Source organism: Beta vulgaris, chromosome 6 (genome assembly GCF_026745355.1).
Source record: "Beta vulgaris subsp. vulgaris cultivar EL10 chromosome 6, EL10.2, whole genome shotgun sequence".
Lineage (NCBI taxonomy): Eukaryota > Viridiplantae > Streptophyta > Magnoliopsida > Caryophyllales > Amaranthaceae > Beta > Beta vulgaris.
In genome coordinates this window covers 4,714,832-4,734,949 of record NC_079207.1, presented here as the reverse complement: position 1 = coordinate 4,734,949, position 20,118 = coordinate 4,714,832, and the positions used below count along the sequence as shown (strand labels likewise).

At 32.3% G+C, this 20,118-nt stretch overlaps 1 protein-coding gene across 1 annotated transcript; it reads left to right on the top strand.

Annotated features, from left to right (window-relative positions):
- Window positions 1-377: 377 nt before the first annotated feature.
- LOC125498248 (jacalin-related lectin Calsepa-like) lies at window positions 378-1,916 on the top strand. The gene is made up of 4 exons (XM_048646142.2): window positions 378-485; window positions 771-986; window positions 1,119-1,376; window positions 1,723-1,916. The coding sequence occupies exons 1-4, from the start codon at window positions 465-467 to the stop codon at window positions 1,741-1,743; spliced, it is 516 nt and encodes a 171-aa protein (XP_048502099.1). The 5' UTR covers window positions 378-464; the 3' UTR covers window positions 1,744-1,916.
- Window positions 1,917-20,118: the final 18,202 nt, after the last annotated feature.

Below are 20,118 nucleotides of genomic sequence, written 5' to 3'. Positions count from 1 at the left end.
ATTTTATGGTTGTCATAACTACCTCTTTTCTCATATAATCTTATATTCCCTCCAATAAAATAATTATGGCTCCGCCACTACTGATACACATACGAATGCATGTTATAGCATCAATATTTAAGTAATAACTAATAAGTAAGTAATTTAATTAACAATTGTAGTTGTTGGTTTAAATATTTAATGCATAGTCGCATACATTCATGTCTTAAATTTATCGTGTAGTGTGGACGGATAAAAATGAAAAGAAGCAGACATAGATCGATATAATGTTATGGATATAAAAAGACAAGTTGTCCAAGAGAATATGTTCTTTTGTGGAGTAAAAATCACAACATTGCCCTCTTGGCCTCTTCATGGTATATATGTATAAATAGATACAAACATCATCCAGGAGAGAACAAGAAACCATATCCTAGTAGCAAAGTTACTACTAAAACCTACGTGCTAATCTGCAAATTTAAGAAATGGCTCAAGCAGTTGCTAGCGTGAGTACTTGGCTTTCTTAGTCTTTCTTTTTTCTATAATTCTCTTTATGCAAAGTTGATGAATAAGTATTTCTATTCTCCAATCTATTTACCCACTTTTAATTGTCTTATTTATATTTTGTTACCATGTATTAGAATTACGGTAAGTATATTATATTATATTAACATGTAATTATACTCGTTTCCTTATTAGTCTAGGACTCTAATATAATATACTTACCATACTCTAATAGCATACATGCATGCAAATTTTAGTTTTCTAAATGTTCTTGTAAACTCTCACAGGGGCAGGTGATTGAACAATACGGGCCTTATGGTTCTCAATTGCCGGAAAACTATCGCGTTCAACTTGCTGATGGTGAGCGTTTCACTACACTAACAGTGGACAGTGGATACATTGTGGATGGAATCAGATTTGTGATAGCTAAGCCTGATGGAAGTACCAGGACTGTGCAGATCGGTGGCACTAGCCCACCAACCAGCACACACTTTGTTAATCAGGTGAATACATGCATGTATCTTCATGTCTTTGGAAACTAATAGCTTATTTGCATTCATTTAGATCACTATCTAATGCAAACTTTTTGTCTTTTTGCTTTCCATCCAAACATGCATGTATCTATAAAATAATAGATTGTGCTCAAGGATGGTGAATACCTAACCGGTGTTAGTGGAACGTATGGAAACGATAGAGATCGGAAGCAAGTTGATGTTGCGACATTGAAGATTCAGACCAATTTCAATCCTCAAGGATATGGACCATATGGACAAGGAAAGGATGTTGATAATTTAACTGCTTTTTCATCGCCAAACATAACTGATGGTCCTGTTGTTGGAGTTTTTGGAAGGAGCGACGGCTATATCGAGTCAATTGGACTTCTCGTGAGGAAGGTAATAAGTTATAATTTCCTACTTTAGATATCTAAATTTCATGTTACTCTGAGTATTATTGCATGTCTATAGTATAGTATATCAAGGTTATATTCTTGCTCATTTGGAGGCTATACATGAGCAAATATATATAATAAGCAAAATGAAGATTATACTCCATGCTATATATATCACTTTTGTTTTTCTTATGTATCAGCTATAAAATGAGCCTCTTACTAAATATATAAAGGAGATTTTCCTTACCTTTTCATCCTTATTTTTCCCTACCTAGCTGCATTATTAATTTTATTTTTATTACTTTTTATAATTATAGCTAATCCTTTCATTGTCTCCATGTCAAATTCAGGAATTTTCGAGCGCTAATTAATGACGTTCTCCAAGTCTTAGGCTACTGTATTCAGCCAATGGGGATATCTACTTTTATTTTTGTTTCCAATAAGCCACAATAAGAAGTACTTATATTATATGAGTGGCCTCTCAAGCTAAGAGTGATTGTAATCATAAACTTGAGTGAATGTATTATTGTTACGTTGTTGGTAATTTATTTCAACTTAATTAACATATTATATTATATATATATATATATATATATATATATATATATATATATATATATATATAATATATATATTATATAATATAATATATATATATATATATATATATATAATATATATATATATATATATATATATATATATATATATATATATATATATATTATGGTGTCCAATCTGCTCTTGAACGCTTCAAACTCCAATGTTAAAGTCATACTACCTCTATTTTTTTAGTTGCAATATTCATCTTTTTGTACAAACTTTAAGAAATGAGAAAAAAGAATATAATTGACCCACTTGCCCCTGCTACTAGTACTGTAATTAAATTGGAGAGAGTAGGTGAAGTAAGGGTAATATAGTCAAATTATCCCAACAGCTTTTCTAAAAAGGAAAATGTTGCAACTAATAAAAAACACCTAAAAGTAGAGATTGTTGCAACTAAATAAGAGGTAGTATTATAATAATATTAATACTTCTTGCGTTCCATAATGAGTGAAACACTTCTCTAAAAAGCACTCACATAAAATAGAGAAGTGTTCCATTTAATTATAGAACGGAGGAAGTATAACTTATCGTGCCTTTGAATAATTAGTAAATTCATCTTAATATGTTTTCTTTTACTATTTTGTACTATAAGTCTCTTCTATAAAACAGGTAGTTAATATAATGCTTTCATTTGTAAAATAAATAATAAAAAAATAATGCTTTATTTTACCATTACATGTTTTGTAAAAATAACTAGTTTTTTCCCGGACATGCCTCGGGTCAGTTACAATAAACAAATATGTTATTTTTTTTTATTTCATATTTTATTCTGCTACTTTTCGCAATTTTTGTCCATTAAGAAATTGGAAAATTCACGTCGCGACGTGATAAGTAAAAAAAAAAAAACTTTGAGTTTGTAAGCAATACCTTAAAAAGAATTCTGGTAAGAGAATCTGACATCAAATTCTCTTGGAAGTTACGTAATAAGATTGTTAAAGATGTACTCTCTCCATTTTTTTTAATTGGTACATTTTCCTTAAATGGTTGTTTTTTTAAAAAATTTCTGCAGTTTTTTATTTGGCACCCATAAATTGATATTTTATATTTGTTTTTCTCTTTTTCGATCCAAAAATACTACTTTTCACATTTTCTCATTATTTTACATTAATACACTCTAATTTGAAAGTGAAATGGCATAAATGGTTGTGCATACAACAATAGCAATAAAAAAAATGGAGGGAGTATATACTTGTTAAGTCTTTTTAGTTAATTACAATTATTACAAGACTTTTAAACAACAAAGTCATAGTGTATTGATGGTTAAGCGCTTACTTTTCATTTCAAAGGTCACGTGTTCGATATCTTTCACTTACACATTTTTTTAAAAGTGAGGAGTATACATGAACATAAACATTTGCGTTAGAAATTTGAGGAGAGTGTCACGTGGCACATAAACGTTCTTTCGCACGCCTTTTAATATATTTCTATAGATATAATAATATAAGGCGGTATTGTTGAAAGAAAAAAATATTTCTCCTTATACTTCATGCATGTAGAGTCTTGTTAGATACGTCGTCTCAAAATGTATTTTTATAAAATCAATCTTTTACAATTTTTTCTTATGCATAATTATAAATTGTTATTTCCCTAGGAACACTACAAGAGGGGGGGTGAATTGTAGGTGTAGAAATAAACGTAACTATTTGCGGAAATTAAAACTTAAACGAATAAACAAGCTAAAGGAACACAAGGAATTTTTACGAGGAAAAACTTCTTGGGCCCAACAAGAAGAAACAACCTCGACCACTAGGGATTTTAAACTCAACACTTTCACTAATTAGGCCAAACAACCCTGTTACAACCTAACTCTAACTCGAGCCCTACCTTGAGTTCCTAAACTCAAGTTCCTGAACCACTGTTCCCTTAACAGTAGTTCCTCTCAACTTCACTCGAAGTTTTCTCACACATACAAGCTTCACTCAAAGCCTTTCTCTTACAGAACTTCACTCAAAGTTCCCTTACCCAAAAACCAAAATACAATTGATCGAAATAAGCTTAGTGGAATTAGAGTAAGAAGGCAAAGAACAAATGGCTATTATGAGAGAATGAAGGCACTGACACTTAATAAGTTAAACTCACTTAATTACTTAGTCAGACACAATTTGGAACTTATCTAGACTTCTATATTATAGTGTTAATCATGAAGAACGTGGGATTAATGTTAGAGTACACGTTTTAATCCATTTACCCATGATGTTCCTTCCCCTAAGGAACACGTTTTACATCATGTCCCATGATCCCATGAACTATAAATGAACGTGGATAAAATGCAGCCATTACTCCTAAATAATAGGAGTTCCTTCAACATTATCCGAAAATCAGTTTTTATAAACTCTTTTTATCTTTAAATCTGAATTTCTAATCTTTAAGAAAATAATATCTTTGAAATAAAATCTTTCTAACAACCGGATATTTATTTTCTTATTTTCCGAAAAATAATATCTTTTCCAAAACAGATTTTCTTTTTAAAACTGATTTTATCATTTGAAATTAGAAATAACTAATTTCCTATAATCTAGGCATGACTTACTCCATTATCTTTTAACCGTTAACTAAGTACACGCCTAAGTCTAGTTCCTTATATTAGTTCAGTTCCTTTAACATATTTACTAAGTGCCACTTAGTTTGTTCCTTACAGAGGAACAAACGCTTCATTCTCAAATATTCTGCCACAGTTCCTTACCATTCTTCTTTTGTTCCTTTACATTGGAACTAGAAAATAAAACGCCTAGCTTCTATTATTCTTGATCCAATGCTTGCTCCAGTATCAACATAGAAACTTCTTTACTTAGCCTTTGAAATCCTCTCTTGACTTCTTCATTGACTTTGTATTCTCCCAGTTCCTTGCATTGATACCTTAGACACCATACACTTAAATAATTCATTAGTTCACTACTTAGTTTGTTCCTTTGTTTCTTTGTCATTATCAAAACTAGGGTTCAACAATTTCCCCCTTTTTGATGATGACAACAAAGGTACAAACTAAGGAAAATAACAAATAATATAAGTGAATGAAAATAAAAACATAAAGAAGAAAATGAAAAATAAAACACAATATATGAGTAACTGAAGTTTTTGATTTTTCATTTACCTTAACCTATTTTCGATTTTTCATTTACCTTATTCAATTTTTTTAATTTTTTCAACTTTTATTTTTTTAAGTTTATGTACAGTTTGTTCCTTAAATCCTTTTCCCCCTTTGTCATCCTCAAAAAGAATAGACTCTGCATGAATTGATGAATTGATTTAACACCTTAAGACCAATATGCAAGCACCATTAGTGGTTAAGTTAGAAAATCAAAGAGTAAACTTGCTCAAACATCAATCACATAATACTAGCCATTCCAAGGAAGAAATTATGCAAAGCATTTAGAAACATAGACAATATAGCAAAAGTCATTGATTATATAGCACTTGTTCCATAACAAAACAAAGAAAGAAAAGAAAAAGAAGAAACAAAAGTTGTGTTCCTTGATGAAAGAAACAGGAACAACAAAAAACAATAAAGAAACTAAGAAAGGGAAGGGGAATGGTGTTCCTCTACAACTTCTTCTTCAACCACATCCTCCAACTTTTTCATCACCACCCCTGATGTAGTTCAACCTGTTCCTTCAGCTCCTCCAAGTACGAGCCATAGGTCCATCTTCTTTTCTGCGCAACCACGGTATCACTCAATTTCTTCATAAGACTTATCATAGTATCAGTTTTGGCATCCAAAGTCCAATGAAGATGATTGTAAAATTTTATCATATGTTGTGCAGGAAGGCAGACTTCATTAACCCAGTTAGTGTCATCCGGATTTTCCTGTTCCTTACCCTTGGAACTAGAGGCAGATGGGGGATGTTGTGAAGGAACTGGGGAGGTTTGAGTGGAAGGCTCATCTGTTCCAGGAATGGAAACAGAAGGTGAAGGGTGATAAATGGGAGGAAGAAATGGTGGTGTGGGTGGAAGAGTTGTGGAGGTGGAAGCAAAAGGATTTGGTCCTTTTATTTCATCCTTCAACTGCTCAAAACTTGAAGGAACAGAGAAGGACGAAGGTGAAATGGAGGGTATTTTTGTGAAGGAACAGAGAGTTTGGGAGATGGTGGAGGTAGTGGTTCCTTGAGAGTGAGGGTACCTGTTCCTCATTATCCGAAAGGACTAAAGGAGAGTCCTCATTGGAAGGAACAGGAACAGGAGCAATTTTTCGACGAGTGCTCTTTCTCACTCTCAAAGGAACAGAGGGTTTAGGCTTAGTGGCAATGTGTTTGCGCCTCTTAGGTTTGTTCCTCGGTGTAGGAACAGACAGGTTATCCAAATTACATCATTTCTCTTCTAATCAGTTGGAGGCAGTTTTCTTTTTCCTGAGGAACTGGAACCATTTTCCTTGAATGAGAACACCTTCTTGGACAGACAACCAAGTCCATTTAGGGTCTTCTCATTCAAGATGTTCCCTTGTTTGATCCTATGGTGGTCCAACCGTAAGTCTTACTTCAAATGATGAAGTAAAGATTATAAGGCACCGTACCAATCACACAATGTTTTCAATACAGTGAGTTAATGTTGAATGAAGAGGGAAGGGAATTATTTGTATGTGGTGGTCAAGCAAAACATGTAACACATATCCAAGAGACCCACTTCATTCCTCTTTTCAGTTCGAGGAATGAGTGCTCTCCAAACCAAGTTAAACAGTACTTTGTGAAGGGGAGAGAGTAGGTTATGGTTAATTTTGTTTTGGCCAGCTGTTCCTCCAAAATATTCTAAGATTTTGTCTTGAGGAAAATTCGGAAAGGAAACAGTTCCTTTCCTTTTAAAATACAAATCAGTTCCTTTGCAAGGAACTTCCCATACTTTGCTTAAAGTTGCTTGATTAAACCTTATTTTCTTGCCTCTAACTTCAGTTGTGCAAGTTCCATTAGTATTAACAAAATTTGCACAAAACTCGTCCATAGCTAGAGGAACAAGAGCATTATTAAAGGCGAATTCAAACAAGAATTCCATGCCTTGTTCCTTTAGAATGGAGTGTTAATTCTAGAAATTCAATTTTATTTGCCCATTCTAAATCGACGCAAAACCCAAGACATACCTAGATTCACTTCGTTCGACCCTTTTCTTGGAAGACGAAGAAACAGTTCCTTTGGAAGGAACAGGTGCAGTTTTTTCTTCTTCCCCCTGAGATTGTTCCGGGGTTTCTTCTTCATCATCTTCCCCAATAATTTTCTCTTCTCATGCTCCTTCTAGGAGATTCTAATTGCTGTTCCTCTATGGGGTTTTCTTGAATTATGTCGGTTTCAAGGGTTTTAGTTGGAGATGAAGAAATTTCCATTTTTGAAGTGTCGGTTGTTTTTGGTGTTGGAAAAGGTGAGTTTCTTGAAGTTTTTGCCATGATTTAGAAGGTTTGGAGGTTTTTATGGAGTATCAAAGGGTGTGATGAGGTTTCGGATTTGGTGAAGATGAAGCGTTTGAGAGGAACACGGTTTCTTAGATGAATTGAAAAGGAAGTTTTGCATGTAATAGTAATTATGACACGCGGGAAAGAAATAAAGCAAAAAAATAAAAAAATAAAAAGAAAGAAAACGAAAAGATAAAAAGAACCAAGATTTAATTAAACTGGTTCCCCTTAATTTTTGGGATTTTATCGGATTTTTCGGATTTTTATGAATTTTAATTTTTGAAAGAAAATAAATGCTAAGGAACTTGTGCTATAGGAACAACTAATGCTACATTCAATATCCTTCATACTATGCATGTTTCTTGACCTTAGGAACAGTAAGGGGAGTATTATGTGACATTTGTGAGTTGTTTAGTTTCTTTGACTTCATGGTTATGTTTTCAACATTCCAATTTGCAATGGTCTTAGGCAATTAAACACAATTATTTTTAGCACACAAAGTCACTCAAATTGATTCAAACATGGGGGAATTGACATAGGAACAATCACTTAATTTTTATTAAGCCTAACTCAAGCCTTAATTTCTCATATCTATCTCTTTGCAAAGGCTTAGTTAGGATATCAGCAATCTGATAATCAGTTTGACAAAACTCAAGTTTGATCAAACCTTTTTCGACATTTTCTCTTAAAAAGTGATGTCTAATATGTATATGCTTTACTCTAGAATGATGCACTGGATCTTTAGATATACTTATAGCACTTGTATTGTCACAATAAATAGGAACACATTCAAAGTTTATTCCATAGTCACTAAGTTGTTGTTTTATCCAAAGCATTTGAGAGCAACATGCAGCAGCAGCTACATATTCTGCTTCAGCAGTGGATAAAGCAACTGTGTTTTGTTTCTTGGTACTCCAAGATATTAAACTATGACCAAGGAATTGTGCCATACCTGAGGTGCTTTTCCTATTAACAAGATCTCCAGCATAATCTGCATCTGCATATCCTTTTAGTTCGAATGTATCACTTCTTGGATAGTAGAGTCCAAGATCATCTGTTCCTTTAAGGTATCTAAGAATTCTCTTCACAGCAGTGAGGTGAGACTCCTTTGGATTTGCTTGAAATCTAGCACACAAACCAACACTGAAAGCTATGTCTGGACGACTAGCAGTTAGATATAAAAGTGAACCAATCATTCCTCTAAATTTTGTTTGATCAACACTTGTTCCTATGGAGTCTTCATCTAATCTAGTTGAAGTTCCCATAGGAGTGTGATTTTCTTTGAATTTTCGAGGCCATATTTCTTTAATAGTTCCTTTATGTATTTTTGTTGGTGAACAATTATACCTTTTTCAGTTTGTTTGATTTGTAGTCCAAGAAAGAAATTTAACTCTCCCATCATACTCATTTCAAATTCATTGCTCATGAGATTTGAGAATTCTTTGCACAATGTTTCATTAGTAGCTCCGAATATGATGTCATCAACATATATTTGAACAAGCAAAATATCAGTTCCTTTAGATTTTAGGAACAAGGTTTTATCAACCTTTCCTCTTTTAAAGTTATTTTCTAAAAGGAACTTAGATAATCTCTCATACCATGATCTAGGTGCTTGTTTTAACCCATAAAGAGCTTTATCAAGCTTGTAGACATGATTTGGGAGATTGTTATTTTCGAAACCAGGGGGTTGTTCAACATATACATCTTCGTTTAGATAGCCATTTAAAAATGCACACTTAACATCCATTTGATATAATTTAATCCCATGTAAGCAGCAAATGCAATTAAGATTCTAATGGCTTCTAATCTAGCTACAGGAGCAAAGGTTTCTTCATAATCAATTCCTTCTTGTTGGTTATAACCTTTTACTACAAGTCTAGCTTTGTTTCTTACAATGGTTCCATATTCATCTAGTTTGTTTCTAAACACCCATTTTAAGCCAATTACTTTTTGTTGTTTAGATGAAGGAACTAGATGCCATACCTTGTTTCTTTCAAACTCATTTAATTCAGCTTGCATTGCAATAATCCAATCAGAGTCAGTTAAGGCTTCTTCATGATTTCTTGGTTCCATCATTGATAGGAACGCATGAAATGCACAAAAGTTCCTTAACTGAGATCTAGTTTGCGTACCTTTGGATATGTCGCTGATTATGAGTTCCACAGGATGTGACTTTTGTAATCTCCAAGGTTTTGGTTGAAACTCTCTTATAGGAACATGTTGTTCCTCATGAGTTCCTTGAGTGGATGAGGAACTCTGCTCAGTTGTTCCTCTGTTAGCCTCGGTGGACTCAGTTCCTTCATTTAGAGGAACAGGAGTATCTTCTCCTCCTTGAGGAACAGGAAATCATTGATCTCATTATTTTGAATTCCTCGTTCCTTTCCTCTTTCACTTCTTCTTCTTCTTGTGAATCTGTGTTCCTTGACTAGGTTGCGCTAACCCTATCTCATAGTCATCAACCTGTATGCTTGGATTATGTTTGTCAGATTCATCAAAGATTACATGAATCACTTTCTTCAACACACATAGTTCTCTTGTTATATACTCTATAAGCTTTACTATGTGAGGAGTATCCTAAAAATGTTGCTTCATCACTCCTTGCATCAAATTTTCCAAGATTATCTTTTCCATTATTATGCACATAACATTTGCATCCAAATGTTCTAAATAGGTGATGTTTGGTTTCTTTCCAAAGTAAAGTTCATAAGGAGTTTTATTAATGATAGGTCTCATCATGGCACGATTAATTATGTGACAAGCAGTATTAACAGCTTCAGCCCAAAAGTTCCTTGGAAGTTCACTAGCAATTAACATGGTTCTAGACATTTCCTCCAAAGTTCTATTTTTCCTTTCTACAACACCATTTTGTTGTGGTGTTCTAGGGGCAGAAAAATTATGATCTAGGCCATTATCTCTGCTTAGGTCATCAAATTTATAATTTTCGAATTCCTTGCCATGATCTGATCTAATGTGCATTATTTTATGTCCACTTAGGTTTTGAACTCTTTTAGCAAAGACAAGGAACTCATCATAAGTTTCATCTTTACTAGAGAGAAAAAAACCCAAGTGTACCTAGAGTAGTCATCTACAATCACAAGTACATACTCTTTCCACTTCTGCTTTGAATTCTCATGGGTCCACATAAGTCCATATGAATTAACTCTAATGGTTTAGTGGTATTACAATCGTTTTAGATTTGAAAGAGGATCTTACTTGCTTACCTCATGCACATGCATCACAAACTTGATCAATGTGGAATTTTATTGATGGTAATCCTAAAACAAGGTCTTTTGATCTAAGTTTCTCAAGTAATGAAAAGCTAGCATGTCCTAGACGCTTGTGCCATAGAAGTGAATCATCTTCAATAACACTAAGACAAGTTAAATTGATTTGAGGAACAAGGTCTAGATCCACAATGTATGTGTTCCCTTTCCTTGTTCCTTCCAACATAACCTTCTTAGTTTTAATGTTGATGATTAAGCATTTTTCCTTATCAAATTTTACAGTATTTCCTTTGTCACAGAATTGAGAAATGCTTAATAGATTATGTTTTAGACCTTCAACTAAAAATACATTTTCAATGGAGTGTAATGGTGACTTACCGACCTTACCCATAGCAACAATGTTACCTTTCTTATTATCACCAAATGTTACACTGCCACCTTCATAGGTTGTGAGTGAGAGAAACTTCGTTTTGTCTCCTGTCATGTGCTTGGAACAACCACTATCGAGATACCAAGTGTTGTTCCCCCTCACTCCAACCTGCAAAAATCAACTAGTTGTTAGTTGAAGGAACCCCATCTTTCGTGGGTTCCTGTTCTTGACTAGGATTTGTTTTGACAACCCATTTTTTCTTACTTATTGTCACATTTTTCCCAATCATCTCAGATTTTAGTTGACATTGATTTATGTAATGACCTACCTTGCCACAATACATACAGAACTTATCACTAGGTAGATCAACATATTTCTTTGTCTTGTTCCTTTTCTTGTAGTTTTCAAAACCAAGACCTTCCTTCCTTTTGGTCTGTGGTTTCTCAATCCACTTAGGAACTTTCATGATTTTGCCTCTGTTCCTTGCGACAACCAGTTCCTTTTTAAGATTACAGATCTGTTCCTTTAAAAATTTTTCTCTTTATTTATTTTTTCAATCTCAGATCTGTATCCTTTCAAAGGGGTTGATCTTATATCAAAGGAACTCAGAACAGGGACAAATTCCTTCAAGTGTGAAATCTCTAAATTAATTAGATAATTTTCATTTTTCAAACTCTCATAACATTCTTTGATTTTTAAGTTTTTATCAAACAAATCAAAAAATCTAGTTTCGACATCAGTTCTCATTTTCTTAAGCCATTCTATGTGTTCCTTGCAAACCTTTAAGGCTTGTTCCGTTTGTTCACGTTTTTCACGTTCATCTCTACATTCAAGAATTGCATCATAAAGAAGATCATATATTTCAGTCCTAGTTTTACCATCTAGTTCTGACTCAAGTCCATGTTGACTTACCTCAATTTTTCTTCATCTTCTTTTTCGTCGATGTTTGCCATAGGCAAAGGTTTGCTGTTTCTTCAGTTGGTTGTTCCTCTTCTTCTTCCGTCTCTGAATCTCCCCAAGCAGCTATCATAGCTTTGCGCACATTTGCCTTAGAGAAAGGTGCTTTTGATTCTTTGTTCCTTTCAGCAAAGCGTTCCTTGTTCCTTTCTTTGGTTTTGTCGTTTTCCCAAAGAGGACATTCTTTGATGAAGTGATCTGTACTTCCACATTTATGACAAGCAGCTTTGTTAGAAAATTTCTTAGTTTTACCTTTGAAGTTTCCATTCTTCATGTTCCTGTACATCTTTCGAAATTTTCGAACCATGAGGGCTGCTTCTTCTTCTTCAGAGTCCGAATCATCTTCATCATCTGCTTTGAGAGCAATTGATTTTGATTTGGAGCTTTCACCATATTCAGTATCAAGGTGAAGCTCATGAGTCATAAGTGACCCTGCCAGCTGTTCTAAGTTGAACTTAGTGAAGTCTTTTGTTTCTTGAAGAGCCGTGACTTTAGCCATCCATCTGTCCTTAGGAAGACTCCTAAGAACTTTCGAACCTGTTCCTCAGATGAAATAAACTTTCCAAGAGAAGCCAACTCATTTATAATGTTAGTAAAACGAGTAAACATGTCTCGGATGCTTTCTTTGGATTTCATGCAGAACAGTTCATATTGATTCATAAGTAAATCAATTTTCGATCTTTTAACTTCATTAGTTCCTTCGTGGGTTACTTCTAGTAAATCCCATATTTGCTTTGCGGATTTGCATCCCATGATCCTATTATGTTCATGGGGTCCAAGTCCACAATGCAATAGTTTAATAGCCATGGCATTTACTTCCATTTTTTCAAAATCAGATTTTCATAATCAGAGAGGGGTTTAAGAGTTACCTCATTTTTGTCATTTGTAGTTGTGACTTCGAAATCACCAACTTCAATGACTCTCCATACCTGATAGTTTTCAGCCTTGATGAATATCTCCATGCGGTTCTTCCAATAGTTGTAGTACTTCCCATTGAACATAGGAGGCCTTTGAGTGGAATAACCTTCTTCAAGTTTCTCGGTGGTATTCATTGTTCCTTGGATCTTTTCTCTCAATAGGGTTTCCTATCTTACGTGAGTTCTAGCTCTGATACCAATTGTTATTTCCCTAGGAACACTACAAGAGGGGGGGTGAATTGTAGGTGTAGAAATAAACGTAACTTTTTGCGGAAATTAAAACTTAAACGAATAAACAAGCTAAAGGAACACAAGGGATTTTTACGAGGAAAAACTTCTTGGGCCCAACAAGAAGAAACAACCTCGACCACTAGGGATTTTAAACTCAACACTTTCACTAATTAGGCCAAACAACTCTGTTACAACCTAATTCTAACTCGAGCCCTACCTTGAGTTCCTAAACTCAAGTTCCTGAACCACTGTTCCCTTAACAGCAGTTCCTCTCAACTTCACTCGAAGTTTTCTCACACATACAAGCTTCACTCAAAGCCTTTCTCTTACAGAACTTCACTCAAAGTTCCCTTACCCCAAAAACCAAAATACAATTGATCGAAATAAGCTTAGTGGAATTAGAGTAAGAAGGCAAAGAACAAATGGCTATTATGAGAGAATGAAGGCACTGACACTTAATAAGTTAAACTCACTTAATTACTTAGTCAGACACAATTTGGAACTTATCTAGACTTCTATATTTATAGTGTTAATCATGAAGAACGTGGGATTAATGTTAGAGTACACGTTTTAATCCATTTACCCATGATGTTCCTTCCCCTAAGGAACACGTTTTACATCATGTCCCATGATCCCATGAACTATAAATGAACGTGGATAAAATGCAGCCATTACTCCTAAATAATAGGAGTTCCTTCAACATTATCCGAAAATCAGTTTTTATAAACTCTTTTTATCTTTAAATCTGAATTTCTAATCTTTAAGAAAATAATATCTTTGAAATAAAATCTTTCTAACAACCGGATATTTATTTTCTTATTTTCCGAAAAAATAATATCTTTTCCAAAACAGATTTTCTTTTTAAAAACTGATTTTATCATTTGAAATTAGAAATAACTAATTTCCTATAATCTAGGCATGACTTACTCCATTATCTTTTAACCGTTACAACACGCCTAAGTCTAGTTCCTTATATTAGTTCAGTTCCTTTAACATATTTACTAAGTGCCACTGAGTTTGTTCCTTACAGAGGAACAAACGCTTCATTCTCAAATATTCTGCCACAGTTCCTTACCATTCTTTCTTTGTTCCTTTACATTGGAACTAGAAAATAAAACGCCTAGCTTCTATTATTCTTGATCCAATGCTTGCTCCAGTATCAACATAGAAACTTCTTTACTTAGCCTTTGAAATCCTCTCTTGACTTCTTCATTGACTTTGTATTCTCCCAGTTCCTTGCATTGATACCTTAGACACCATACACTTAAATAATTCATTAGTTCACTACTTAGTTTGTTCCTTTGTTTCTTTGTCATTATCAAAACTAGGGTTCAACATAAATATTAATTAATGCTAAAAATTATGTATTTTGGCAAACATGCCAAGTCCATTTGGTATATCTTTTAGAAAACATAAGAAAATCAACCTAAGGCTACACAGTTTGGTTGACCAAGAAATGAAATGATAGTTAAAAGAAAAAAAAAAAAAGAACAAACAAATTCAGTTTTGTTAACCCACAAGCTAATTGTGTGCCAATTCTTTCATTTATTGTTATTATTATAATGTCCCCCTCAATTTCTAAAATTATTTTTAAATCACATATGTTAGAATTTATAGATCAATCCACAAGCTACTGAACTGAAGGTGATGAAGCTGAATTAGATATCCATTGATGAATGATGATACCATCTTGAGAATAAGGTAAAGAGAGAGTGGTGTTTGTGACAATTGAATGTACAATTGAAGAGTGCATCTAATAATTTAATAATTTATTTCATGGCATTTGAGTTTCTTTTACAAAAGAACCGGTAGTTCATAAGATGTTACGCCATAATTACACCAAGAATTTGTGATAATTTTATTAAATTGATGGAGTAATTCCTACCAACAACCTCAAATAATTGAAATGGAAATTTCAGGAAATTCAATCTCAATATGAAAAATCAAGGGTATCTTTCAATAATTACATTAGTAATTCATTACTATAGTTATGAGACTATGTGAGGTCGTGGAATGTATATAAACTAGAATTTTAGCCCCGCTGACGTCTCGGGTTAGTTTCAATTATTAAATATATTATTATCTATAAATTTTATAATTGAATTAGGGTCTGTTCTCCCCAACTTATTTTCAGTTCTACTTAGGGCTGTTCTCCCCAACTTATTTTCAGTTCAGTTCAGTTCAGCTCAGTTCAGTTTAGATTAGTTCAGTTCAGTTAGCCTCCATTCTTTTATAACCATTTTGTTAAATATTATTATTATGTTGGTCTAATTTATTTTACTAATTACTCTTATTATTATTATTATTATTATTATTATTATTATTATTATTATTATTATTATTATTATTATTATTTATTTATTTTTATATCATTATTATTAAGTATTATTATTATTATTTCTATATATTATTTTGTTTATTATAGCTTTACTCATTATTATTACTATTATTATCAGGATGAACATGGTTTAGGTCAAAAGTATAAATAAACCCACGTTTTTTAGCCCATAAACCAACCAAATCACGTTAAAACGGTTAACTCCCTCCGTTTCCTAAAGATCTTCCTTGTTACCGTTTCTACAGATACCAAGGAGAATCCATTTTTGTGGGGTGAGGGGTGGTAAAGTAGGAGAGAGAAAGAGAGTAAAATTGAATTAATAATATAATGGTGGACCATATGATAGCTAGGGACATGAGAGGGTAAAAAGGGGAAAGAAAATTCCAAATAAGGAATAAAGTAAAAGAGGAAAGATCTTTTGAGACGCACTTAAACGGATAGAGGGAAGATCTTTAGGAAACGGAGGGAGTATGATGCAATTTTGTGCGGTCCGACCCAATCATTATTTTTTTTACTAAATATTATTATATTATTAAATCTAATTATTAAAATAGTAATAGTAATTTACTTCATAGATATTATTGTTATTATATAATCATCATAAGGTATTAATATATTAATATAAATAATATAAAATAATTATTATTAATTATCATTATTATCAATAATAATAATAATAATAATAATAATAATAATTTATTTATTTATAACTATCATTTAAAATAATACAAGATACTATTATTATTATTCATTATAATTATTATTTAATATTCATATTATTACTGTTTAAATATTATTATTATGTTTATTACATTCAATTTAATTCAATTAAGTTTAATTCAATTTCGATATAATTCAATTCAGTTCAGTTCAATTCAGTTCAATTGTTTTATGCCGAAAAGAACAGGCCCTTAGCTCGAGATTGACGCAAAAAGTTGCCAGTCGAGTCTGCATAACTTAAACTCGAACTTCACTCACATTATTGACCCTCCTACCTACACTTTCAAGTGTTGAACATATTTTCTTGTTTTATCTCATCTTATATTCTTTCTATTCTTTTTTTCTTTCTTTTTAAAATGCTTTTGTTCCTTATTCTCTCATTTCTTTCGGTATTGCTTTTTCTTTTTGTGCTAGCAACTAGAAAGCAATGCGTAGATGGTGCACCAAGGTGTAGGATGAGCATCCTGCACCTTGTCCAAAACGCAAGGCAAGAAGAATAAAACGCACAATTCAACATGCAAAAAGTAATTGATTTGACAGCCAATGTACATTCCCCTTACATCCAATGTACAAAATCGAAAATTCAAAAAGTAAATGATTTTGACATTTACTGTTCACCATTTAATAACTGATTTGATGTCCCCCATATACTGTTCACCACTTCTCTCTTTTCCACACTCAACCTCCTTGTATATTCTTGGCTTCGTGTTGTTCATTAACAAATCAAAATGTACAATGACAGCCCCCCAGCTGAAAGTAACCCAATTCCTGAAGCTGATGTTAAGTGAGTAATTTGCAATCTTTGTACACTAGGTGTGTTGATGTTTGTTCACTAATGAAATTCAATATGTACAATTACAGTCTCATACCGAAATTCACCACTTCTCTCTTTTCCACACTCAACCTCCTTGTACATCTTGGCTTCATGGTTGTTCATTATAAAATCAAAATGTACAATGACAATCCCCCAGCTGAAAGTAACCCAATTCATGAAGTTGATGTCAAGTGAGTAATTTGCAATCTTTGTACACTGGGTGTGTTGATGTTTGTTCAGTAATGAAATTCAATATGTACAATTACAGTCCCATACCGAAATATGTCAAGTGAGTAATTTCCATTCTTTGTACACTGGTGTGTTTGATGTTTGTTCACTAATGAAATTCAATATGTACAATTACATTCTCATACCGAATTCAATAAAATCACAATGTACATTGATGGTCATTGCTTTGATCACTGAAAATCCCTAAATGTACACTCGTAGATTATTGTACACCAAACCATATGCATTTGTACATTAAAAAAATTGTTTCACGTGATGAGAGAGAAAGAGCTGGTCCACTTTCAAAAATATTGCCATAAGTCAGCCACATGGGCAAGGTGTAGGATGCTCATCCTACACCTCGGTGCAGGATCTAATTTGCGACTAGAAAGAGCTTGAGTAGTCCCCTATTCTTCTTTTTCTAATTGATAAGTCACGTGGAAGATTATTTTGCAATATTTTTTTTGGTAAGACCCACCTTATCTATATAAATATATTAAAAGACGTGCATAAACAAGAAACTGTGCCACGTGGCACTATTTTTGAGAAAGTTTTAATTCATGTAATCCATGGACAAACTTTTTTTTTTAGAAATTACGTAGTATGAGTTTGATCCCGAGACCTAAGTACATATACTAAAGTTTTAACCACTAGGCTAAGTTGTATTTAGTGTTATTATCATAAAGTATTATATTAATAAATAAAAATATTTTTTAACCCGGGGCATAGCTCGGGCCTAATAACTAGTTTGCAACTTAAGAGGCGACTTTAAAGTTAAAGAGGTCACTCTACAATTTAAAGGGATTACTTTTAGATAATGAATTACTTTTGTATCTCAAACTCTAATGTTTCTTTTTAGCAAATTGTTACCTTCAGCGGTCGTAAATGAGATTTTTTTAATTATCTTTTTAATTCATGATAACTATTTCATCTACTCCAGGTCTTATCTATAAAGAGCAACCCGTCTTCACGATAATAATTAAAAAAATATAACACTAACTGAAATCAAATTTAAATATATATATTATTGTATTAAATAGCCTTTACGATCTATTAAAGTCAAATCTAATGATTTTATTATTTGTTATTGTGGTCATGCTAGTTTTTGGGTTACTTTTTTTTTTAACTATGATAAGAAACAGGAATATACTTTTAAGTACAAAAAAGTACTTTTGATTTCTCCCCTTACAAAAAATAGTACCCTTCATTACCAATGGATAAAAAAAATCTTAATGTCATTTTAATTACTTATAAGAGCGAGAGTAATAAGATGGTAGTGTAGTTGGTGTTTGGATCCTATAGAGTTCTAAAACAACTATTTAAGGTAGAGTTTGACTAACATTAAACATTGAATAAAAAAAACAATGGTTCAAATATTATCTTTTAAAATCCCTTCTATTTTTTCTCATCAAAATCCACACCCAATAATTTCGCCTTCCACCAATATGAGTCCTTGATTTTAAAATCAATGGCTTACCTTATAGAGTTTTTAAAATCAAACTATAGAGAATCTGAACTCGTGTAGTGGTTTACATGCATAGCTGTACCTTCAATACTTGAGGTTGTGATCGGAGAATTGATGATTCACTGTTCAGTTTTTATCTACATGATTTATTAGTGTTTAAGATAAAGAATCTGATTCAGTCTAAAGGAGTCTTTCCGCGTACCTTTTGGAATGGATTTTGTAAAACTTTGATCTACCAAGTACCAATATGGCAATATGTGTAAGTGGATTCTTGTGGCACCTTCCCGGCGTCATGATCATGAATCTTATCTTCTGAGTTATGCTATATGTGTAAGAGAGCAATATAATCCTCTAATTTATTTTAGAGTTATGTTATAAAATGGAAATCAGTTGTGAATTTATGAAATTTTTTTGTATCAACCAATGTAATAAATGATCAAGTAGAATTTTTTGCACGCGATGCGTGCTTGAAATTTTTTTCAAAACAAAACTCGATTTTTCGGCATAGGAGTCAAAATTGAAACATTAGACATACGAAGTATAATTGTTTTTGGTTGCAAAATTTGATTGGTTTAGTTTATGTAACTTAAGTCTCTCACCATTCTTTTTGTTTTTTTTTTTAACTTTTCAAAGTTTAATTCTATGAACAAAATAGAAATTTTATTGAATTTATTTTATGATTTCTAATATTATAATTGTTTAGTTGATTTTTAAATTAAGTACATTACTTCATAAATGTAAAGAAAGTGGACACTTTGATTTCAAGTCAATTTTTCATAGGTTGTAGTTTGTAAGTGAATTTTTAAGTTTTTATAAAGTTTCCTCATTTTAGTGATTTGCATAACATAAATTATGCAGTTTTATGATTGTAGTTGACTTGTGAGTGATTATTTTAATTATATTTTTGGTATTTTTGTTTGAAGTCTCCTTTGATTTGTAAGTGAATTTGTAATTTAGAATGGAAGGGTGTAATATAGTCTCTATATTCGGGGACATCATAAATCCCCCCCTTCCCTTATATAATAAAAGATATGTTGTATTTTAATTCTTGAATGATATTTTACATAAACCTTTTACCTTGAAATTATCGCTATTATATAATAGAAAAAGATAGGTCCAAATGTATGTAAATTTTCATTATATATAGGAAACACTAATAAAAAAGTAAATAATTTTTTTTCTTGTCTAACTTCTAAATTCTGATTTCACTACAAATACACCTCTATTTTTATCTATGACTCACCATTAATTGTGAATGGTTCTTGAGAATAGTGATTCTAAGTAAATTTTTGTAAATATTTTGTATGGTATTGACGTTCTAGGCTATTAGTTTTAGTTTGTATGTTAATTTTAAGTTTTAATAAAGTTTCCTGATTATTTAGTGATTTACGTGATTTTTATAACGTGATTTTCTCAATTGTATGAGTGATTTGTAAAGTTTCTTCTTTTAATTAATTAAGTGATTTGTAAGTGAATGTTGTAAATTAATTTTCGATAGTTTTCTT